The 26,051-nt window shown below is 37.3% G+C and overlaps 1 protein-coding gene across 2 annotated transcripts in view; it reads left to right on the forward strand.

Annotated features, from left to right (window-relative positions):
* VAMP7 (vesicle associated membrane protein 7) overlaps positions 1-26,051 on the forward strand; it is a 66,182-nt gene that overhangs the window by 34,312 nt on the left and 5,819 nt on the right. Inside the window, exon 6 of one of the 2 annotated variants that reach the window (XM_059910151.1) lies at positions 18,398-18,465. The exons of the other annotated variant lie outside the window; for it this stretch is intronic. Within the exon in view, the coding sequence (XP_059766134.1) occupies positions 18,398-18,465 (68 nt within the window). The remainder of the gene's footprint in view (positions 1-18,397; positions 18,466-26,051) is intronic. 2 annotated transcript variants of the gene reach the window in all.

The raw sequence follows: 26,051 nt of genomic DNA on the forward strand, positions 1-26,051 counted from the left end.
CAGAAAATGAACCTTTTTAATCAACTCCTCTTAAATGACATTTATGTTTAGAATTACAGAAATAGCAAATTAAAAATGTAGCAAAAACCTTTCTAATCATCTCCCTTTGATTTTTTAATAGCTTTATTGACATATAATTCACATACCATACAATTTACCCATTTAAAGTATACAATCCAATGGTTTTTACTATGTCCACAGAGTTGTGTGACTATCACCACAGTCAATTTTAGAACATTTTCATTACCCCCAAAAGAAATTCTGTACCCATTTACAGTCACTCCTCTTTTCCCCTCAACCTGCAGACCTAAGCAACAATTAATCTCCTTTCTGTCTGTATAGATTTGCTTGTTCTGGACATTTCATATAAATGGAGTTATATAAAATGTGGCCTTAGCAATTTTGAAGTGTATAATACAGTATTGTTGACTACAATTAGTGTGCTGTACACTAGATGTTCAGAACTTACTAATCTTTTAGTTGCAAGTCTGTACCCTTTTACAACATCTCCCCAATTCCTGTACCCCCCAGCCCCTGGTAACCACCATTCTACTCTGGTTCTATAAGGTTCACATTTTTAGATTCCACATATGAGTAATATCATACAATATTTGTCTTTCTTTGACTAGCTTATCTCACTAAGCATGGTGCCCTCAAGATCCATCCCTGTTGTTGCAAATGGCAGGATTTTCATTTTTCTCATGGCTCAATAATATTCCATTATATATATACACCACATCTTCTTTATCTATTCATCCACTGGCAGACACTTAGCTTACTTCCATATCTTGGCTGTTGTGAAATAATGCTGCAATAAACATGGGAGTACAGATATCCTTTCAATATCCTGCTTTCATTTCCTTCAGATAGATACCCAGAAATGGAATTGCTAGATATATATGGTAGTTGTATTTTTAATTTTTTTAAGGAAACTCCATACTGTTTTTCATAGTGATTGAACCGATTTACATTCCCACCAGCAGTGCATAAGGGTTCCCTTTTCTCCATATGCTCACCAACACTTATCTCTTTCTTCTTGATGATAGCCATTCTAACTGGTATGCGGTTGATATTTCATTGTGGTTTTTATTTGCATGTTCCTGATGACTTGTGATGTTGAGCATCTTTTAATGTACCTGTTGGCCATTTGTATATCTTCTTTGGAAAAATTCTATTCAGTTCCTCTGCCCATTTTTAAATCCGATTGTTTGTTTTTTTGTTATTGAGTTGTATTAATTCTTTATATATTTCGGATGATAACCTCTTATCCAATATATGGTTTGTAAATATTTTCTCCCTTTCTATAAGTTGCCTTTTCATTTTGTTGATTGTTTCTTTTCCTGTCCAGAAGCTCTGTAGTTTGATGTAGTCCAACTTGTTGATTTTGCTTTTGTTGCTTGTGCTTTTGGTATGCTAAATATCATTGCAAAGACCAATGTCAAGAACTTTCTTCCCTATATTTTCTTCTAGGTGTTTTATTGGTTTCAGGTCTTACATTTAAGTCTTTAATCCATTTCAAGTTAATTTTTTGAGTGATGTATATAGGGGTCCAATTTCAATTTTCTGCATGTGGCTATCCATGTGGTTTTCCCAACACCATTTGCTGAAGAGGCCATCCTTTCCCCATTGAGTGTTCTTGACTCCCTTGTCAAATCTTAGTTGACTCTATATGTGGGGGTTTATTTCTGGTCTCTCTATTTTGTTCCATTGGTCCATGTATCTATTTTTGCCAGCAATACTGTTTTAATTACTATAGCTTTATAGTATAGTTTGAAATCAGGAAGTGTAATGCCTCTGGCCTTGTTCTTCTTTCTCAGGATTACTGTGGCTATTTGGGATCTTTTGTGATTTCATATACATTTTAGGATTGTTTTTTCTATTTCTGTCAAAAATGCCATTGGAATTTTGATAGAGATTGTATTGAATCTGTAGATGACTTTGGGTACTATGAATATTTTAACAAAATTAATTTTTCTGATCCATGAACATGGGACATATTTCCATTTGTTTGTATCTTCTTTAATTTCTTTCATCAAAGTCTTGTAGTTTTTATCACACAGATCTTCACTTCCTTGGTTAAGTTTATTCCTAAATATTTTATTATTTTTTATGGTATTGTGATTGGTATAGTTTTATTACTTTTGTTGATATTTTGTTATTATATAGAAACAACTGATTTCTGTATGTTGATTTTATATCCTGCAACTTGGTTGAATTCATTGATTAGTTTAACAGTTTTTTTTGGTTGAATCTTTAAGATTTTCTATGTATAATATCATATCATCTTAAATAATGGCAATTTTACTTCTTCCTTTCCAATTTGGATGCCTTTTATTTCTTTGTCTTGACTGATTGCTCTAGCTAGGATTTCTAGTATTTTATGAATAATAGTGATGAGAGTGGGCACCCTTGTCTTGTTCCTGATCTTAGAGGAAAAGCTTTCCATCTTTCATCATTGAGTATGATGTTAAGCTATGGGTCTGACATAGTGGCCTTTATTATGTTGAAGTAAACTCCTTCAATATTCAGTTTGTTGAGAGTTTTTGTCATGAAATTATGCTGAATTTTGTCAAATGTCTTTTCCCCATTTATTGAGATGATCATAAATATTTATCTTTCATTCTATTAATGTGGTATATCACATGTATTGATTTGTGTATATCAAACTATCCTTGCATCCCAGGGATAAATCCCACCTAGTTGGTGTATGATTGTTTTGATGTGTTGTTGAATTCAATTTGCTAATATTTTTTTTGAGAATTTTTGCACCTATATTCATCAGGAATATTGATCTAGTTTTGTTTTCTCATAGTGTCCTTATCTGGCTTTGGTATCAGGGTAATGCTGGCCTTGTAAAATGCGTTTGGAAGTATTTCCTCCTCTTCAGTTTTTTTCAAAGAGTTTGAGATGAATTGGCATTAACTTCCCTTTAAATGTTTGGTAGAATTCACCAGTGAAGCCATTTGGTACTGGGCTTTTCTCTGTTGGGAGGCTTTTGATTACTGATTCAATCTCTTTGTTCATTATTAGAATCTTCAGAGTTTCTATTACTTTCTGATTTAGTCTTGGTAGGTTGTATGTTTCTAGGAATATATTCATTTCTTCTAGGTTATCCAGTTTGTTGGCATATAACTTTTCATAGTAGTCTCTTATGGTCCTTTGTATTTCTGAGCTATCATATGAGCTATCAGTTGTGATATCTTCTCTTTCATTTCTGATTTTATTTATTTGGGTCCTCTTTTTTTCTTAGTCTAGCCAAAGCTTTGTCAATTTTGTTTATCTTTTCAGAAAACCAGCTCTTAGTTTTGCTGATATTTTCTATTGTTTTTCTGGTCTCTATTTCAGTTATTTCCACCATGATTTTTGTTATTTCCTTTCTTCTACTAACTTTGGGCTTACTTTGTTCTTTTTCTAGTTCCTTGAAGTGTAAAGTTAGGTTGTTTATTTGAGATCTATTTTCTTAATATATGCATTTATCACTATAAATTTCCCTTTGAGACTGCTTTTGCAGCATCCTATAGGTTTTAGTGTGTTGTCTTTCCATTTTTACTTGTTTCAAGATATTTTTTATTTCCATTTTGATTTATTCTTTGACCCATTGGTTGTTCAGGAGTGTGTTATTTAATTTCCACATATTTGTAGATTTTCTAGCTTTCCTTTTATTGTTGATATCTAGTTTCATACCATTGTGGACAAAAAAGATAGTATGATTTCAATCTTCTTGAGTTAGTTAAGACTTGTTTTGTGTCCTATCAGATGATCTATCCTGGAGAATGTTCTGTGTGCACTTGAGAAGACTGTGTATTCTGCTGCTGTTGGATGAATTGTTTTGTACATGTCTGTTAGGTTCACTTGGTCTAATGTGTGTTTTGAGTCCAATGTTTCTTTTTTGATTTTCTGTCTGGATGATCTATCCATTGCTAAAAGTGGGGTATTGAAGTCCCCTAATATTATTGTATTGTCTATTTCTCCCTTCAGATCTTTTAGTATTTGCCTAAGATAATTAGGTGCTCTGATATCGTGTGAGCATATCATTGATTGTTATATCTTCTTAATGAATTGACCACTTTATTATTTTATAATGACCTTATGTGTCTCTTGTTACCATTTTTGGTATACAGTCTTATTTTGTGTGATATAAGTATAGTTATACCCACTTTCTTTTGGTTTCTACTTGCATGGAATATCTTTGTCTATCCCTTCACTTTGAGCCTGTGTGTGGACTTAAATCTGGAAGTGAGTCTCTTGTAGGCAGCATATAGTTGAGTCTTGTTTTTCTATCTGTCCAACCACTCTGTGCCTTTTGATTGGTGAATTCAATCCATTTACAGTTTGAGTAATTATTGATATGAAAGGACTTACTAATTACATTTCATTCATTGCTTTCTGCCTGTTTTATAGTTTCATTGTTCCTATTTCCCTCTACTTCTGCTTACCTTTTAAAATTGGTGATTTTCTGTGGTTGTGTCCTCTATTTCCCCTTTCTTTGTCTTTTGTGAATCTAATATAGATTTTTGTTTTGTGGTTTCCATTGGGCTTACATAAAGGCTCTTATAGATAAAATAGTCCATTTTAAGCTGATAGCAACTTAACTTTGCATACAAAGCTCCACCCATTTACTATCCCTATTTTATCTTTTTGACATCACACTTTACCTCTTTTTATATTGTGCATTCATTAACAAATTATAGTAGTTCTAGTTATTTTTTAATTAGTTTTTATTGGAGTATAGTTGCTTTACAATGTTGTATTAGTTTCTACTGTACAGCAAAATTAATCAGTTATACATACACATATATTGCCTCTTTTTTGGATTTCCTTCCCATTTAGGTCACCAGAGTGCATTAAGGAGAGTTCCCTGTGCTATACAGTATGTTCTCATTTGTTGTCTATTTTATACATAGTATCAATAATGTATATGTGTCAATTTCAATTTCCTCACCCCCGCCCCACTTTCCCCCTTGGTATCCGTACATTTGTTCTCTATGTCTGTGTCTCTATTTCTGCTTTGCAAATAAGATCATCTATACCATTTTTCTAGATTCCACATATGTGTGTTAATATACGATATTTGTTTTTCTCTTTCTGACTTACTCACTCTGTATGACACTCTCTAGGTCCATCCACGTCTCTGCAAATGACCCAATTTCATTCCTTTTAATGGCTGAGTAATATTCCATTGTATATATGTACCACATCTTCTTTATCTGTCATTGGACATTTAGGTTGTTTCCATGTGCTGGCTATTGTAAATAGTGCTGCAGTGAACACTGGGGTGCATGTCTCTTTTTGAGTTATGGTTTTCTCAGGGTATATGCCCAGTAGTGGGATTGCTGGGTCATATGGTAGTTCTATTTTTAGTTTTCTAAGGAACCTCCATACTGTTTTCCATAGTGGCTGTATCAGTTTACATTCCCACCAACAGTGCATGAGGGTTCCCTTTTCTCCACACCCCCTCCAGCATTTATTGTTTGTAGATTTTTTGAGATGGCGATTCTAACCAGTGTGAGGTGATACCTCATTGTAGTTTTGATTTGCATTTCTCTAATGATTAGTGATGTTGATCATCCTTTCATGTGCCTCTTGGCCATCTGTATGTCTTCTTTGGAGAAATATCTATTTAGGTCATCCACCCATTTTTTGATTGGCTTGTGTGTTTTTTTGATATTGAGCTGCATGAGCTGTTTGTATATGTTGGAGATTAATCCTTTGTCAGTTACTTTGTTTGCAAATATTTCCTCCCGTTCTGAGGGCTGGCTTTTCGTCTTGTTTATGGTTTCCTTTGCTGTGCAAAAACTTTTGAGTTTCATTAGGTCCCATTTGTTTATTTTTGTTTTTATTCTCATTACTCTAGGAGGTGGGTCAAAATGGATCTTGCTGTGATTTATGTCAAAGAGTGTTCTGCCTGTGTTTTCCTCTAAGAGTTTTATAGTGTCTGGCCTTACATTTAGGTCTTAAATCCATTTTGAGTTTATTTTTGTGTATGGTGTTAGGGAGTGTTCTAATTTCATTCTTTTACATGTAGCTGTCCAGTTTTCCCAGCGCCACTTATTGAAGAGGCTGTCTTTTCTCCATTGTATATTTTTGCCTCCTTTGTCATAGATTAGGTGACCATAGGTATGTCAGTTTATCTCTGGGCTTTCTATCCTGTTCCATTGATCTATATTTCTATTTTTGTGCCATTGCCATACTGTCTTGATTACGGTAGCTTTGTAGTATAGTCTGAAGTCAGGGAGCCTGATTCCTCCAGCTCCGTTTTTCTTTCTCAAGATTGCTTTGGTTATTTGGGGTCTTTTGTGTTTCCATACAAATGGTGAACTTTTTTGTTCTAGTTCTGTGAAAAATGCCATTGGTAATTTGATAGGGATTGCATTGAATCTGTAGATTGCTTTACATAGTATAGTCATTTTCAAAATATTGATTCTTCCAATCTAAGAACACAGTATATCTCTCCAGCTGTTTTTGTCATCTTTGATTTCTTTCATCAGTATCTTATAGTTTTCTGCATACAGGTCTTTTGCCTCCTTGGGTAGGTTTATCCTAGGTATTTTATTCTTTTTGTTGCAATGGTAAATGGGATTGTTTCCTTGATTTCTCCTTCTGATCTTTTGTTGTTAGCGTATAGGAATGCAAGTGATTTCTGCGTATAAATTTTGTATCCTGCTACTTTACCAAATTCATAGATTAGCTCTAGTGGTTTTCTGGTGGCATCTTTAGGATTTTCTATGTACAGTATCATGTCATCTGCAAACAGTGACAGTTTTACTTCTTCTTTTCCAATTTGGATTCCTTGTATTTCTTTTTCTTCTCTGATTGCCGTGGCTAGGACTTCCAAAACTATGCTGAATAATAGTGGCGAGAGTGGACATCCTAGTCTTGTTCCTGATCTTAGAGGAAATGCTTTCAGTTTTTCACCATCGAGAATGATGTTTGCTGTGGGTTTGTCATATATGGCCTTTATTATATTGAGGTAGGTTCTCCCTATGCCCACTTTCTGGAGAGTTTTTATCGTAAATGGGTGTTGAATTTTGTCAAAAGCTTTTTCTGCATCTATTGAGATGATCATATGGTTTTTCTTCTTCAATTAGTTAATATGGTGTATCACATTGATTTTCGTATGTTGAAGAATCCTTGCTTCCCTGGTGTAAATCCCAGTTGGTCATGGTGTATGATCCTTTCAATGTGTTGTTGGATTCTGTTTGCTAGTATTTTGTTCAGGATTTTTGAGTCTGTGTTCATCAGTGATATTGGCCTGTAAGTTTCTTTTTTGTGGTATCTTTGTCTGGTTTTGGTGTCAGGGTGATGGTGGCCTCGTAGAATGAGTTTGGGAGTGTTCCAGCCTCTGCAGTTTTTGGGAAGAGTTTGAGAAGTATTGGTGTTAGCTCTTCTCTAAATGTTTGATAGAATTCGCCTGTCAAGCCATCTGGTCCTGGACTTCTGTTTGTTGGACGATTTTTAATCACAGCTTCAATTTCATTATTTGTGATTTGTCTGGTCATATTTTCTATTTCTTCCTGATTCAGTCTTGGATGGTTGTACTTTTCTAAGAATTTGTCCATTTCTTCCAGGTTGTCCATTTTATTGGCATAGAGTTACTTGTAGTAGTCTTTTATGATCCTTTGTATTTCTGTGGTGTCAGTTGTATCTTCTCATTTTTCATTTCTAATTTTATTGATTTGGATCCTCTCCCTTTTTTACTTGATGAGTCTGGCTAAAGGTTTATCAATTTTGTTTATCTTCTCAACCAGCTTTTAGTTTCATTGATCTTTGCTATTGTTTTCTTCATTTCTATGTCATTTATTTCTGCTCTGATCTTTATGATTTCTTTCCTTCTACTAACTTTGGGTTTTGTTCGTTTTTTCTCTAGTTGCTTTAGGTGTAAGGTTAGCTTGTTTATTTGAGATTTTTCTTGTTTCTTGAGGTAGGGTTGTATTGCTGTAAACTTCCTTCTTAGAACTACTTTTGCTGCATCCCATAGATTTTGGGTCATTGTGTTTTCATTGTCATTTGTCTCTAGGTATTTTTTGATTTCCTCTTTGATTTCTTCAGTGATCTCTTTGTTATTTAGTAACATATTGTGTAGCCTCCATGTGTTTGTATTTTTTACAATTTTTTTCCCTGTAATTGATTTCTAATCTCATAGCGTTGTGGTCAGAAAAGATGCTTGATATGATTTCAATTTTCTTAAGTTTACTGAGGCTTGATAGTGACCCAAGATGTGATCTATCCTGAAGAATGTTCCGTGAGCACTTGAGAAGAAAGTGTATTCTGCCACTTTTGGGTAGAATGTCCTATAAATATCAATTAAGTCTATGTGGTCTATTGTATCACTTAAAGCTTGTGTTTCCTTATTTATTTTCTGTCTGGATGATCTGTCCATTGGTGTAAGTGGGGTGTTAAAGTCCCCCACTATTATTGTGTTACTGTCAATTTCCCCTTTATGGCTGTTAGCATTTGCCTTATGTACTGAGATGTGCCTATGTTGGGTGTATGAATATTTACAATTGTTATATTTTCCTGGATCGAGCCCTTGATCATTATGTAGTGTCCTTCTTTATCTCTTATAATAGTCTTTATTTTAAAGTCTATGTTTTCTGATATGAGTATTGCTACTCCAGCTTTCTTTCGATTCCCATTTGTATGGAATATCTTTTTCCATCCCCTCACTTTCAGTGTGTATATGTTTCTATGTCTGAAGTGGGTCTCTTGTAGACAGGATATATACGGGTCTTGTTTTTGAATGCATTCATCTAGTCTGTGTCTTTTGGTTGGAGCATTTAATCCATTTGCACTTAAGGTAATTATAGATATGTATGTTCCTATTACCATCTTCTTAATTGTTTTGGGTTTGTTCTTGTGGGTCCTTTCCTTTCTTGTGTTTCCCACCTAGAGAAGTTCCTTTAGCATTTGCTGTAAAGCTGGTTTGGTGGTGCTGAATTCTTTTAGCTTTTGCTTGTCTGTAAAGCTTTTGATTTCTCCATCGAATCTGAATGTGATCCTCGCTGAGTAGAGTAATCTTGGTTGTAGGTTTTTCCCTTTCATCACTTGAGATATGTCCTGCCACTCCCTTCTGGCCTGCAGAGTTTCTGCTGAAAAATAAGCTGATAACCTTATGGGGATTCCCTTGTAGGTTATTTGTTGATTTTCCCTTGCTGCATTTAATATTTTTTCTTTGTATTTAATTTTTGTTAGTTTGATTAATATGTGTCTCGGTGTTTTTCTCCTTGGGTTTATCCTGTATGGGACTCTCTGCACTTCCTGGACTTGATTGACTATTTCCTTTCCCACGTTAGGGAAGTTTTCAACTACAATCTCTTCACATATTTTCTCAGGACCTTTCCCTTTCTCTTCTTCTCGGACCCCTGTAATTCAAATGTTGGCGTGTTTAATGTTCCAGAGGTCTCTTAGGCTGTCTTCATTTCTTTTCATTCTTTTTTCTATATTCTTTTCCATGGCAGTTATTTCCACCATTCTATCTTCCAGCTCACTTCTCTGTTCTTCTGCCTCAGTTATTCTGCTGTTAATTCCTTCTAGTATATTTTTCATTTCAGTTATTGTGTTGTTCATCACTGATTGTTTGTTCTTTAGTTCTTCTAGGTGCTTGTTAAACATTTCTTGTATCTTCTCTATCCTTGCCTCCATTCTCTTTTCAAGATCTTGAATCATCTTTACTATCATTACTCTGAATTATTTTTCAGGTAGATTTCCTATCTCCTCTTCATTTATTTGGTCTTGTGGGTTTTTACCTTGCTCCTTCATCTGCAACATATTTCTTTGTCATCTTATTTTGTCTAACCTACTGTGTTTATGGTCTCCTTTCCACAGGCTGCAGGGTCGTAATTCCTCTTGCTTCTGTTGTCTGCCCCCTAGTGAGTGAAGTTGGTCTAGGGGCTTGTGTAGGCTTCCTGGTGGAAGGGACTGGTGCCTGTGCTCTGGTGGGTGGAACTGAGTCTTTTACCTCTTAGGGCAGGGCCGCATCAGGTGGTGTGTTTTGGGGTTTCTGTGAGCTTAGTACAACTTTAGGCAGTCTGTCTGCTGATGGGTGGGGCTGTGTTCCTGTCTTGTTGGTTGTTTGGCGTGAGGTGTCCAGCCCTGCAGCCTGCAGGCAGTTGCGTGGGGCTGGGTCCTGGTGTTGATGTGGATACCTCCAGGAGCACATGCACCGATTAATATTCCCTGGGCCCGGGGATTCTCTGGCAGTCCAGTGTCCTGGAGTTGGCACTCCCACCCCGGAGGCCCAGGCCCGACCTCTGGCCAGGGAGCCAAGAGCCCGCAAGCTTCACAGAGTGACCAGAGAAAAAAAGGAAAAATAGAAAAGAAAACAAACAGACAAACAAAACCCGAGACAAATGGCAAAAACAACAGCAAACAGACAGCAGCAGCAACACAACAAACACACACACACAGAAAAAAGAAAAGAAAAGAAAAACAAAACAAGAGCACAAACAAAGGAATTCAAAGATGAGAATAGTCCATAAGGACTAAACTAACAAAAACAAAAAAATGAAAAATAAAACTAAAACAGAAAGCAAACAGCAAAATAAGTGAAGGAAACAAAATAGAGACATAAAAAACAATAAAAAATAAAAGGGAAAGAACAAAAACAAGAAAAAACCCACAAAACAACAAAAAAGTAAAGTAAAAATTTAAAAATATATGTTAAAAAATTCTTTTTAAATAAAAATAAAGAATAAAAAGGTAAAAAATAATAAAAACAACACCAACAACTGAACAAAATGAAACAAACAAAAAAAGAATAATAGTAATAAGAATATTTTCCTGGGGCCTCCTCTGTCAGTGTCCTTGCCCCCACAGTGAGCCAGAGCCAATCCCTGCCTCCCCAGGAGGCCTTCCAATACCTCTAGTTAGGCCTCGGGACCTGCTGTGGGTACTGTGGGGCCAGCTCAGACTCTGACCTGGCCAGACTCCTTGCCCCCAGAGTCCACTGCTGGAAAGGCTAGACTGGTCTCAGTTGTGGAACACTCGTTGTCTACTCAGGTATTCCACAGACGCAAGATTTAGCAAGCCAATCTCAGGGATTTAATCCACAGCTTGCGCAGCTGCACAGAAAGATTTCCTTTCCTCTTCCTTAGTCGCACTGCCCCTGGGCCTCAGCTTTGGTTTTGACCCCACCTCTGCGTGTGCACCACCCTCAGGCATCTGTTCCTTGCCCAGGCAAGAGGGAGCGAAAGCAGTGGCTGCTTGCGGCACACTTACTCAGGCCAGGGAGGGGTACAGCGGCCACAGTTGGGCTGTGTGCAAATTGCCTGCGGTGGCAGAACCAGCAGGCAGTTGCAACAGACTAGCACACTCGCTCTGGTGAGAGTCCCTCCCAGTGCCCGCGGAGGCAGAAGCTGGAATGTGGGGGCCCTGCCCCCCACGTGTCTCTCAACAATGGTGCCTCGCTTTCCAGGCAGACCACACTTCCTCTAGGGGCATTCCCAGCCATGCATCCCCTCACTCCTGTCCCCTCTGCTGTATCCACACAGCCAACAGCACTCCTCTCCCCAGACCCATTCTCCCAACCCCACACTTTAGTTCTCAGCCCCCGCCAGCATTGGCAGACTTTGGTCCCAGGCAAGGGTGCCCAGAGCTGATTCCCAAGGAGGCTTTGGGATGTGCAGCGCTCAGTCCCCCAGAGCCCACGGGCAGAGACCCCAGCTCGAGGGGCAAGTGGGCCTGCTCAGATGGGAGCCCCTCTCAGTGCCTGTAGAGGCTGAAGAAGCCGGCGGGTGGGGAAAGGGGTTGTAATGGTGGCTCCACCCCTCACGCACCACTGAACAATGACACCTTCTATGGTATCCTGGGCTTTTCCCACAGACTTTCCTGGTTGTGGAGCTCCTTACTCCTGTCCCTTCAGGCTGTCTTTTCACAGCCAACAGCTGTCCCCTCCCTGGGTCCGCACTCCAAACCCCAAAGGTCCGTTTCTGTCCCAGCTGATTTCCCCACTGTGAGGGAGCTTTTCTGAGTGTGGGGACCTCCCCTCACCTTCAGCTTCCCGCCAGATTGCTGGTCCCTGTTTTGATTCCTCTTTTCTTTTTTTCTTCTTTCTTTCATCCTGCCTGGTTTTGAGGGGATTTTTCTTGTCCTTTTAGGTTGTCTGAAGTCCTCTGCTAATGTTCAGCAGGTGCTGTATGAGAATTGTTCCATTTGTAGATGTATTCTTGATGTATTTGTGAGGAGCGACAAATTCCACGTCCTCCTATTCCACCATCGTGACTCCTCTCCAGTAGCTGTAGTTATTTTTACTACTCTTTTGCTTTAACCTTTATACTATAGTTGTGTTTAAGACACCATCCTATTACAGAATTAGAGTGTTCTAAATCTGCATACTTAACCTTTACCAGTGTATTATATACTTTCATATGTTTTCATTTCACTAATTAGCATCTTTTCCATTCAGCATTTCTTGCATTGCGGGTCTGGTGGTGATGAGATCCCTCAGCTTATGTTTGTCTGGGAACATCTTTATTTCTCCTTCATATCAGAAGGATAACTTTTCCATATAGAGTATTCTTGGCTGACAGTTTTTTTCTTTCAACATTTTGAATGTGTCATTCCACTCTCTCCTGGCATGTAGGGTTTCTGCTGAGAAAACTGCTGATAACCTAATGGGGGTTCTTTTGCAGGTCACAATCTTTTTCCTCTGGCTGCTTATAGGAATTTCTCTTTATCTTTGATTTTTGACAGTTTCATCATAATTTATCTTAAGAAGGTCTTTTTGCATTGAGATAATAGGGTGATTAGCGTCATGAATTTGGATGTCCCAGTCTTTCCTTGAGTTTGGGAAGTTCTCAGCTATTATATCTTTAATAACTTTTCTGCCCTTTATCCCTCTCTTTTCCTTCTGGAACCCCAGTTATTATAATATTTGTATGTTTGATGGAGTCCTATAGATCACATAGGCTTTCTAAATCACTCATTTTCATTATTTTTTCTTTGTTATCCTCTGATTTCAGATTTCCTATCCTTTAGCTCATTTAGTCTATCTTCCACTCAGTCTACTCTGAGATAGATGCTCTCTATTGCATTTTTCATTTTACTCATTGAATTCTTCAGCTCCAGAATTTCTGTTTGTTTGTTTTCCATGATTTCTATCTCTTTGTTAAATTTCAGATTTTGTTCATGTACTGTTTTCCTGATTTCATTGAATTCTCTTTCTGTGTTCTCTTGCTGCTCTTTTGGTTTCCTCAAAACTGCTATTTTGAATTCTTTATCATCTAGATCCTAAAATTTCATGTCTTTGATTTTGGTTATTGGTGAATGATTATTACCTTTTGGTGATATCATGTTTCCTTGATTCTTCATGTTCCTTGGAGTTTTGTGTCACTGCTTTCACATATGAAGTAGCAGACACCGCCTCAAAGCTTTGCTAATTGCCTTCAGGTGGGAAATACTGTTCATACGTCCTGTTATATCTGGGGTTTTCTCTGACCTTGCGTGGATATACCTGCTCCATGCTTCTTGCTCCCTCTTGTGGCATAATTATTAAGCTTTTATGTCTTGTCTGGTCTTACAGCTCACCAGAATGTCTGCTAGAAACCTCTCTTTTGTTTTTCAGAAGGTAGCACTACAGTTCAATTTTATGGTTTCTCCCTTTCACATAGACCCTGGTCAGATATTTTGAGAGCACTACTTTTATTGGAGCTTGCTCTTGCCACTGAACTCAGGAGCACATATAAGGAGCTGGCCAGAGAGCGGGGGGAGGTGTGAGTCTTGCACTCTAGGCATTGGGGGTGACTGTGGGGCTGGTGAGGGGATCATCGGGTGAGGGTTTCCCAGAAGCTCACGGATGGACTTTCCACTGAAGTCCTGAACAGAGTCATCAGGAACTATATCCCTTTAATATTGATATTCTTACCTGCTTCTTCCCTTCCCCCTTCCCCCTTCCCCCTTCCCCCTTCCCCCAGTCATGGAGGTCCCAGCCTCAAATTTGTTTTGCTCCAGTAGCATGCTGGAATCTCCCCTCAGCAAGGCTGGAGTTCTACAAATTCTCTTTTGTCCTTGGGTACCTGCTCAACTCAGTACTCTTCAGGTTTTCCCCAAGCCAACCATGGCCAAAAGGGATTGGGGCAAGTTCACCGGTCCTGCTGATTCCACAGCTCATACAATGGTCTTTCTGCCTATTACTGATGCACAGGTGGATGAGACTCCTCCCAGGTCCCTTGGCATATCTGGATCCCAGAACTCTAACAGAGGGACTTTTGTTCATGGATGGATGCCTAACTAGTTGTTTAAAAGGGGGGACAAAAAGGAATATCTTATGCCACTATGATGCTGACATCACTTGTCCTTGTTATATTCAGAGTTGAGCTCAGTCTCTCTCCCCTATTCTCCCCTATAATCTTGACCCCTATTGCAATAGTCTTGAATAAAGTCTTTCTTACCATTTTTGACAAGTGCCAGAATAATTTCTTTTTAATAGTATCTCTCTTCCAACATCTTTCTTGCCTTGTTCCCATTTTTTTATGCTATTGTAAATGGAATTTTTCTCTTTTGTTCTTGGATTTTTCATTGCTCATGTATAGAAATACAGTCGGTTTTTATATTTTGGTCTTGTACAATCTTGTTGAACTCATTTAATAGTTCCTTATGATTTTATGTATATAGGATCATACCATCTGAAAGTAGAGTTTTAATTCTTCCTTTCCAATCTGGATAACTTTCATTTCTTTCTCCTGCCTAATTGCCCTGGCTAGAACCTCTGGTACAGTGTTGAATAAAAGTAGCAAGAGTGGACATCCTTGTCTTATTCCTGATCTTAGGAAGACTTTCACAGTTACGTATGATGTTAGCTGTGGTTCTTTCATAGATGCTATTTGTCAGGTTCAGGAAGTTCCCTTCTATTTCTTGTTTGCTGAGTTATCATGTAAAGGTGTTGGTTTTTGTCAAGTCCTTTTTTGTATCTATTGAAATGATCATATTGTTTTTTGTCCTTTATTTATTTTATTAAAACATTACAATAATTGATTTTTGAATACTAAATCAACCTTGCATTTCTGAAACAAATGCCACTTCATCATGGTATATAATCCTTTTTATATATTGCTGGATTCATTTTGCCAGTACTTTACTGAGGACTTCTTATGTCTTTATTCATAAGAGATATTGATCTATTATTTTCTTGTGATATCTTTATCTGGTTTTGATATCAGAGTAATACTGACCTTATAGGATAAGTTGCAAGTGTTCCCTCTTCTATTTTTAAAAGAATTTGTGAAAAATTGGTATTAATTCTTCTTGAAATGTTTGGTAGAATTCACTCTTGAAGCCATCTGTGCTTGTGCTTTTCTTTCTGCAAAGTTTAAAAATTACTGATTCAATCTCTTTATTTGTTGTAGCTCTATTCAGATATTCTGTTTCTTCTTGAGTCTGTTTTGGTGGTTGGTGTCTTTCTAGGAATTTATCCATTTCATTTATCTAATATGTTGACATACTCTTGTTCATAGTATTCTCTTAGGATCCCTTTCATTTCTATGAATTTGATAGTTATTATTTTAGTAATTTGAGTATTCTCTTTTTTTTGTCTGTTTATGCAAATATTTGTCAATTTTGTTGATCTTTTCAAACCTACTTTTGGTTTCATTGATTTTCTCTATTTTTCTTTTATGATCTATATATTTTTTCTGCTCTAATGTTTATTATCTACTTCCCTCTGTTAGCTTTGGATTTAGTTTGCTCTTCTTTTTCCAGTTCGTTAAGATAGAACAATAGGTTATTAATTTGGGATCTTTTGTCTTAGTCAACTTAGAGTACTATAAAAAATTACTATAGACTGGGTGGTTTAAACAACAGAAATTGATTTTCTCACAGTTCTGGAGGCTGGAATTCTAAGATCAGGGTGCCTGCATGGTTGGGCTCTGATGGGAACTCTCTTCCCAGCTTGCAGATGATGCCTTATCACTGTGTCCTCACATGGCTGGAAGTAAGACAGGGAGCAGGCTCTCTGGTGTCTCTTCTTATAAGGCCACTAATCCCATCATAAGCCTTCATGGCCTCATCTAAATCTAATGATCTCTCAAAGACCCCATCTCCAAATACTATCACATTAGGGGTTAGGGCTTCAATATATGAATTTGTGGGGACTCAATTCAGTCTATAACATTTTTCTTCTCTGTAATGTAGGTGTTTGCTGCTATAAATTTCCTTCTATTCACTGCTTTTACTTCATCCCATAAGTTTTCCTTGTTATTGATTTCTAATTTCATTTCATTGTTGAGTGAAACAGCTGAGCTCCCCCTCCCCCAAGTAAGTTTCTAATTTCTGCTCTTTTTCCTGTGTATGGATCACACTTTCCTGTTTCTTTTCATATCATAACTTTTTTAAAAAATTGGACATTTTGGGTAATGTATTGTAGCAACTCTGGGTACTGATTCCCAACTCCTAGGGTGTATTGTTTGCTGGTTTATTTGTTTAGTGACTTGGCTGCACTTTTTCTTTGAAGTCTATTTCTCCCACAGTGTGCGGCCTCTAATGTCACCTCTCAGAGGGAACAGCCTTGGGCATGCACACAGTCACCCTGGAATGACACAGCTCTCTTGTTTCTTTTCCTAATCTCCCTATTAAGCCTGCCTCTGTGGTACCTCACCCAGCTGTTAGCCTCCACTAATTGCAGGCTAATTGCTCCATTTTTATTTTTCTGACAGTTTCCCATACATAAAGTCCTCCAGTGATCTAATTCGATTTGGGTTCCCTTGTGTTTGAGGCCAGTCTTAGGTATTTGTTCTGACCTCAGGAGGGTTCTTCTTAGCTGACTCTTCCCCCCGGTACTCTCTGTTAAACTTCTAGCTGTCACATGGTTTAGCTTGTTATTCTCATGAAGCTCCCAGCTTCACTGTAACTGCTTATCTCCCAAATCTCCATTGTTTTTGACAGCACCCTTAGGCTTGAACTTCCCCATACTCTGTTCCAAATAGAGTCTATTCTCTTAGGAAAGCTCTCTGTTCTTAAGTCCTGCCTTTCCCCCTGGGAACAATCTATGAACCACTGTTCTGGAGCTATGGATAGGGACAGTGGACTGCTTCTCTTGGAGTGACACCCTTGCCCTACAAGTGGAGTGCTGGGTAACCCTGGTTTTCTTGGCTTGCCTCTCCCAGTGTGGAACCTCTACTCTATGAGTTACGTCAGGGCAGGGGCACTCAGAGCTCACTATTCTTGGCCTGCCACCTGTGGTAGAGCTTCTGCCCTGTGCATGGGGGCAACGTAGATGGAGGAAGCCTCACACCTACTGGTCACACCATGCTGGAATAGAGCTTCTGCCTTATGGACCTGGGGATGGGGTGAGGTAGGAGGAGAAATGCTGATGAGTTGCCCCTCCTGGAGGGAAAGCATAGCTTTTGAATGGGACCTGAGGGGAAATAGTGCTCCCAGGCTTTATTTGCCAGGAGTAGAGCTTCCATCTCACTGAACTGAAGCATGGAGTAGATCATGTAGATCTCAAATGCCATAGACTCTCACTTTTCTTACTAAGAATTCATTGATTTTCTTGTGTAAATGTTTCTCCATTTGCTGTATGCCCTTAGGACATTCACAGGTTTCAGAGACTTTAAATTGTTTTTGTTTGTTTTTATAATTTTTACCAGTTATGGTGGTTTTATTGGAGAGAGGCTCTGTGGAGCTCCTCACACTGCAATTCTGGAAATGTCCAACTCTCATTTATTTTGAAGGTTCTTTTTTTGTTTTTACTCTCAGATCATACCCTTAATTCAGGTGTTTGCAAACTACAGCTCTTGGATCAAATCTGGCCTCTTTTTCTAAATAAAGTTTCATTGGAACACAGTCATGCCCATTCGTTTATGTATTGTTTATGTCTGACAGAGTTCAGTAATTGCAATTGAGACCATTTGGTCCACAAAGCCTAAAATATTTAGTGTCTGGCCCTTTACAAAAAAACTGACAACACCTACTTTAGTTGATAAGCTTTACTAAAGTCTTTCATTACTTAAAGATATAAGTGCTTCCGTAGTAAATATGAGTTGTCAAGAATACCAACAATAGGGGCTTCCCTGGTGGCGCAGTGGTTGAGAATCTGCCTGCCAGTGCAGGGGACACGGGTTCGAGCCCTGGTCTGGGAAGATCCCACATGCCGCGGAGCAGCTGGGCCCGCGAACCACAACTACTGAGCCTGCGCGTCTGGAGCCTGTGCTCCACAACAAGAGAGGCCGTGACAGTGAGAGGCCCGCGCACCGCGATGAAGAGTGGTCCCCGCTTGCCGCAACTGGAGAAAGCCCTCGCACAGAAACGAAGACCCAACTCAGCCATAAATAAATAAATAAATAAAATTTAAAAAAAAAAAAAAAAGAATACCAACAATAATTAAAATCAGATTTGGCTTAAAAGCAAAATTAGTAGATTTGTAATATAAACATGATATTTTTTGTTTTTCCAACATTTTCAGATCTGGTAGCTCAGCGAGGCGAAAGATTGGAATTATTGATAGATAAAACAGAAAATCTCGTGGATTCGGTAAGTATGGGATATGGTAATATTTTCCCAGGATGTAAACTAGAGAAACTGTGGTTGATGGCTAATATAATAGGGAAATGTCTTAAATTCAATACTTCAGTGGGGTTTTTTTTTCCATTCTAACCCCCATTATGTGACTACGTGTGATCATGAGGATAACAATGAGGCATAGAAAAAAGCCACAACCCATTAATAGCCAGTAAGGAAGCTTTCGTTTGGAAAACATACTCAATATAAAGAAACAATTTTTTTAAAGCTTTGGATTGATGCCTACATAATTTAGCACCTTAGCTACATATACCAGTCTGTTCTCTGTATATTTGTAAAACACAAAAGTGCAGGCCAGTTGTGACTCATTATGGATCCTAAAAATCAGACAATTCAGTCACTTTCTTGCTTACCATGACAGCTTGAGCTTTTTTTGTATTAAGCAAGAGGCAGAGATTGATAGGGAAGGATGTGTCCCTGTAACCTACTTATGCTACAGTTACGTGTGTCTCCGCATTTTCCATCTGGTTGGTGGATGAAAGTTTTCAGGAAAGATGATACATATACAGTGAATAGAAGGAGGGCAGAGATCAGTTACAATTTGGGTCTACACAATTACAAATTTACACGAAGAGTAGAAATTTACCCCTTGAAACAGATATCAGTGAGTGATCTTGTTCATTCTTACTGACAGGTAGATTGTAGTGGTTAAGAGCACAAGCTCTAGAGTCTGGTTGCCTGGGATTGAATCCCAGCTCTGTCACTCACTAGTTGTGTGACCTTAGGCAAGTTACTTAAACTCTCTATGCCTCAGTCATCATCATCTGTAAAATGAAGATGAATCTTTTTCATAGTGTTTTGAGGGTTAAAGCACACAATGCATGCAAAGTCCCTAACACAGTGTCTGATACATAGTAAGAGCTATTTAAAGGTTTATTGTTATTGTTAGTTTTACAGAGACATCTATTAACAGTAGGTCTTAGGAGGATAATAGTTTTTTCACCAAAGTACATGGAAATTGGAGGAAGGGTGGCACCAGGAAGTTAAGACACCAGGGTTCTATAATGACTCACTTTGTAAACCGTTGCTTGGGGACAAAGAGAGAAAACAGGTGTCTGATTGTAGATCTGATGAGAAGTTTTTTGGTACTTCCAGTCTATCTCTTAGGTATCCTTAGTCCCTGAAGATGACCCTATTTAGCTGGAGTGGCCTGTGTTTGACCAGTACTAGGATAGTCTGCACTTTCCAAAAAAAGTTTTCTTAATTTTGTTGACTACATCACCCAGATTAACAAAAGGTACTCATTAACTGCTGCCTCTTTTTATGGAGGAATAACAAATACAATAAAGTGCAGCAAGTGTGCTACTTCTAATAAGTGTGCTACTTCTAATAAGTGTGCAGCTCAGTTATTTTTTTACATATGTTTATACCCATGTAACCACCACCTAGGTCAAGATATAAAACACTATCAACACCTCAGAAGGCAGCCTCAAGCCCCTTCCAGTTAGTAATCCCCAACAGAAGTAATTTTTCTGACTTACATCACCCTAGATAATGTTTTTCCCGTTCTTAAAATGTATAGAAAAATGGAAACGTATGTTATGTATTTGCGTCTGTCCCCTTTCACTCACCAGTATGCCTATGAGATTCATCCATGTTGTTGAATGTAGTAATAATTTATTATTTTTTATTGTTTTGTACTACATATTCCATTGTATAAGTCTACCTACCGCAAGTTATTTATCCATTCTCCTCTGTGGGGCTTTAATTCTGGATTCTCTGTTTTGTTCCATTGTTCTCTTGGTCTGTCTTTATGCCAGTACCACACTGTATTGCTAACTGTAGCTTTATAGAATTCCCTGAGTCCTTCACTATGTTCTTCTCCAGGACTGTCTTCACCATTTTAGGTCCTTTGCATTTCCGTTTGTGTTTCAGAATAAGCTTGTTATTTTCCATCCTTAAAAAAATTTGTATCTTTGATTGTGATCACATTTAACTGATAGGTCAATTTAAGGAGAATTGGTAATCTTGACAGCATTGAGTCTTCCTATCCATAAACCTGGCATATGTCTGCTTTTGCATAGGATTTCTTTAATTTTTCTCACCAGTGTTTTTTAGTTTTTGGTATACAAGTCTTGCACATATTTTGTGAAATATACCTTTGAGAATTGCATGCTTTTGCATTCTATTGTAAATTTTAAATTTTGTTTTCCAATATTTATTGCTAATTATATAGAAATGAAATTGATTTTTGTATATTGACCTGGTTTGTATCCTTCAACTTTGCAAAATTCACTTATTAGTTTTACGAGCTTTTTTGTAGGTGCTTACATTTTATTTCTTTTCCTTGTATTATTGCACTGGCTAGAACCTTGTACACAATAGTGAAGACAGGTCGTGACTGGACATTCTTGAATGAAGCACATCTTATGGGGAAAAATTCAGTATTTTCACAATTATGTTGTTAGCTGTAGATTTTTTAATAGGTACCCTTTATCAGGTGAAAGAATTTCCTTCAATTCCTCATTTCAGAGTCTTATTCAGGAATTTTATCAAATATTTTTTCTCTATTTATTGAGAAGATTATATGGTTTTTCTCCTTTAATCAGTTAATATGACTGAACCTAACTTACTAAACTAATATTTATTTCTGAATGTTAAACTAACCTTGCATTCCTGCAAGATCATGATACATTATCCTTTTTATATAATACCTTATTGGATTTGCTATTGATTTATTCAGGAATTTTGTATCTGTGTTCATGAGGGATGTTAGTCTATAATTTATTTTTCTTTTTGGGCTTTGGTATCAGGGATATACTGGCCCCATCAAACAGGTTGGGAAGTGTTACCTCTCCTTCTCTATCCTCCAAAAGAGTTTAGGTAGTATTGACATTATTTGCTCCTTTGCTGTTTGGAAGGATTCACCAGTGAAGCAGTCTCAGCCTGGAGTTTTCTTTGTGGGAAGGTTTTAAATCTACCGTTTTACTATTTGTTTCCTTTTTTTTTTTACCATCTGTTCTTTGTTCCCTTCACTCTCTTTTTCTGCCTTCTGTTCCATTAATGAGTACGTCTTAAATTCCATTTTTATTCTGTTTTGTTATTTTGTGATTGCTTTAAGGTTTATAGTATAAGTCTTTAACTTATCATAGTCTACCTCCAAGTGGTATTATCCCACTTCACAAATAGTATGAGAACCTTATAATAGTATACCTCCAATTTTTACCTGGCCTTGGTGCTATTTTTGTCATACTTTTATTTACACATATAACCTTCAAAAGAGATTTAAATAATAAGAAAAACATCCTTTCTATTTATCCATGTAGTTAATATTTCTCGTAACTCTCTTCATTCTTTTGTGTAGATCTAGATTTCTATCTGGTGACATTTTCTTTCTGCCTGTAGGATGTCTTTTAACATTTCTTGTAGTGTAGGTCTGCTAGTAATGAATTCTTTCAGTATTTGTATATCTGAAAAGTCTTTATTTCACTTCTTTTTTTTAAAGATATTTTCACAGAATAGAATTCTGTATTATTTTTTTTCTTTCAGTATTTGAAAGATGTCTCATCACTGTCTTTTATATTGTTTCTGGCAAAAATTCCACTGTTGTTTTTACATATATAATGTGTCTTTTTTTTCTCTGGGTGCTTATAAGATTTTTCTATCATTGGTTTTAAGAAATTTGATTATAATATACTTTGATATAGTTTTCTTCATGTTTCTTCAGCTCTGGGTTTGTTGAGCTGTGGGTTTGTAGTTTTTATCAAATTATGAAAACAGTCAGCTGTTATTTCTTCAAATATTTTTCTGTCCTTTCCTTCTAGGACTCCAATTATGTGTACATTAAAGCACTTGAAGTTGTACCACAACTCACTGATGCTCTGTTCGTTTTTTTCAGTCTTTTTTCTTTCTGTGTTTCATTTAGGATAGTTTCTATTACAGTGTCTTCAAGTTTACTTATCTTTTTATTCTGCAGTTTGTAATCTGTTACTCCCATTTTGTATATTTTTCACGTCTACAAGTTTGATTTTGATCTTTTTATGTCTTTCATCTGTCTCCTTAACATTTGCATGCTTTCCTCTACATTGCTTAATATATAAAGTATATTTATAATTGAAATGTTTATTCCACTTACATGTAATATAAATATTGATAGAGTTGAGTTTAAGTAAGCTATGTTGCTCTTTGGTTTTTATTTGCTCTGTCCTCTTTGTTCCTCTTTTTTATTTTGTTTATTCAAATATTTTAAAAATTGTTTCATTTTATCACCTCTTGGTTTTTCTAACAGCCTTATTTAATTATTTATTTATTGATCAATAAATCACAGACCATACAGTTGACCCATTTAAAGTGTACAGTTCAATGGGTTTTGGCATATTACATTATAATTTTTAATTGTGGTGAAATATATACATATAATAAATTTGCCATTTTAACCATTTTAGTGTATAATTCAGTGACATTAATTACATTCACAGTGTTGTGCAGCCATCATCACTATCTATGTCCAAAACTTTGTCATTATGCCAAACAGATTCTGTAACTGTTAACCAATAAGTTCCCATTTCCACTCCCCCCAGCCCTGGTAACCTCTTATCTACTTTTTGTCTCTATGAATTTGCCTATTCTAGAGACCTGTAATTGGAATCCTACAATTATTTGTCCTTTTGTGTCTGGCTTATTTCACTTAGCATCATATTTTCAAGTTTCATCCATGTTGTAGCATGTGTCAGGACTTCATTTCTTTTTATGGCTGAATAATATTCCATTATATGGATATACCACATTTTATTTATCCATTCATCTGTTGATGGACCACTGAGTTATTTCCATCTTTGAGCACTTGTGAATAATGCTGCTATGAACATTGGCATACAAGTATCCATTCAAGTCCCTGCTTTTAGTTCCTTTGGGTATTTACCTAGGAGTGGAATTGCTGGGTCATATGGTAATCCTATGTTTAGCTTTTTGAGGGACTACCAAACATTTTTTCATAACTGCCACACCATTTTACATTCCCAACATGTGCAAGGATACCAGTTTTTCCACATCTTCACCAGCACTTGTTATTTTCCATATTTTTCTTATAGCCATCCTGGTGGGTATGAAGTGGTATGTCATTGTGGTTTTGATTTTCATTTCCCTAAGGACTAATGATGTTGATCATCTTTCCATGTGCTTATTGACAATTGGTATATCTTCTTGGGAGAAATTATTCAAGTCCTTTGCCCATTTTTAGTGCATCATCAGCTGCTAGTGAAACCATCTACATGGAGTGGAGAGGCCATCAGGCTGGTCAGCTTGCCCTTGTCATTCTCACAGTGGTTTTTATATCTTTTTGTTCTTTTCTACTTACACCCACCCCCACCCATCCTCAAGGGAAGCTTTGGTAAGGTGTAACAGTTGTTCTTTATAGTTCAACTGGTTTTAAACAGGTGATATATCAGTGTTCAAATACTGACCTGAGGATTGTGGAGAAATCTTCACCCCAACCTGTTGAATCACATAACTGTATTTAGGTTTATTAGTTTCATTGCTCACTGCTTTTTCTTATTCATATTATCTTCCTCCTTCTTGGAGTCTTTATTGTGACTTAGTTTGTGAGTAACTGAAAAGAGTTTGGGCAACTGAGAAGTTCACCAGCTGTGTACAGTTTAGAGGGCACAGTCCCCAAGCCTCCCTCAATTCTGACACCAGCTGCAAGTTGGTTCATTCCCCAAACCATCCTCAGGTTTGATAACTCACTAGAAGGACTCACAGAACTCTATGAAAGCTATTATAGTTATGGTTTTTTACAGGCAAAGGTTACAGATTAAGCTCACCCAAAAGAAGCAGCACATTGGGTGGAGTTGGGGAGGTAACAAACCCACAGTTTCTGTTGTTCTCTCCCCATGGACTCATTACTCTCCCAGCATAGATGTGTGATGACATTGTCAACAAAGAATTAATCAGTCCATCTAAGAAAGAAATGGAAAATTTTATTTGAGCCAAATTTGAGAACTATAACCAGGGAAGAGCATCTTGGAAAGCTCAGAGAACTGTTCCGCCTGTTAGAAGTCAAGTCACAGTTCTATAAGGCTTTTGAGACAGAGGGCTGGACATTAAATGACATATTACTGACACTTACAGAATCCAGATCTAAGTGTCACTGTGACCCCTTACAAGATTAAGAAGGAATGTTATCTTTAAGTTGTCTTGTTGGTGCTGGGAGAATGTTGGTTTTTATGGTTGAGCAGTTTTTGCCGATGGGGAAGGTTTGGTCAGTGCATAATGCAGATACACAGTGCACATTGTGGGGAGAGAGGAGGCCAAAGGGCAGAGAAAAATTTTTATGTTTAAATTTTTCTTGTCTTGCCATGAAATATGAATGTTATTTCACAAAATACACAGAGCATTGTACAACAAGGAAGCTTGCCCAAGCTTCATTGTTCAGTTTTGTTGTTGTTGTTGTTTTTATTGAAGTATAGTTGATTTACAATGTTACATTAGTTTCTGGTGTACAGTAAAGTGATTTAGTTATACATATATATATATATGTATTCTTTTTCACATTCTTTTCCTTTATGGCTTATTATAGGATACTGAACATAGTTCCCTGTGCTATACAGTAGGACCTTGTTATTTCATTTTTCAGTTTTTATTGTGGTTTCATTACATAAGCATGATTGACTGATTGCCTACTTGCTTAATCTCAGTCTCCAGTCTCTAGCTCCTCTAGAGACCCAGAGCCCCTATCCTAAATCATATAGTTGGGCTTTCTAGAGTGACTAGTCCCTGCACTAAATCACATTGTTACTATTTGGCTAGCCCATGGCCCCCAGGCAAGAAAAGGTTACCTCCCAGGAGCTGAGAGCAAAGGTCAGATCCTTTTTTGGGCAAGGTTAAATTCTTTACGATACAGTACACTTAGTAGGCATTTGGGTTGTTTCCAGTCTTGAGATTAGACAAATAGTGCAGTTAGAAACATTTTTGTATATGTCTTTAGATGAACTTATGCATATATCTCTGTTGGGTATATACCTAGGAGTGGAATTGCTGGGCTATTAGGGATTTTTGTTTGTTTGTTTGTTTGTTTTAAACTGCTTGTGTCCTGGTGGGAATGGTTCAGTAGATATTGAGAAATTGATGCTGCAACAGAAAATGGATAACTGAAGGAGTGAAGTTCTTTGGGTTTGGGCCCTCATACAAGTAAATACATATCTTCCTATGGAAATTGAACAGGTTCTTATGGTTCACAATGCCAGGATTATAGTGGGCAGAATAGGCAAATGTGTTTGCAGCCAACTAGCTCATGCTTTCTTATTGGAAGCATGAAGACAAAAAGGCTTTTCTGCTATCACGAAGAACTACTTCTAGTGCTCAACATCACATGCATTGCTGTGGTGGAGAAGAAAAAGGAGGGAATCCTTTCCAGTGGGCTCATACTGCTTACCATATATGTGGCAAAGTCCTGCTTTGCAGAACTAGTGATTATGAATGGCCAGTCTCTACCTGTGAAGAGAGGGAAGGGGTAAAAAACATTGAAACAGAATTTAATGGAAGTAAAAGTTTTGCAGGTATTATTGCAAATCAATCATGTAGTCAATGCCAGGGATCAA

This window comes from Balaenoptera ricei, chromosome X (assembly GCF_028023285.1).
Source record: "Balaenoptera ricei isolate mBalRic1 chromosome X, mBalRic1.hap2, whole genome shotgun sequence".
NCBI classification, from domain to species: Eukaryota; Metazoa; Chordata; class Mammalia; order Artiodactyla; family Balaenopteridae; genus Balaenoptera; species Balaenoptera ricei.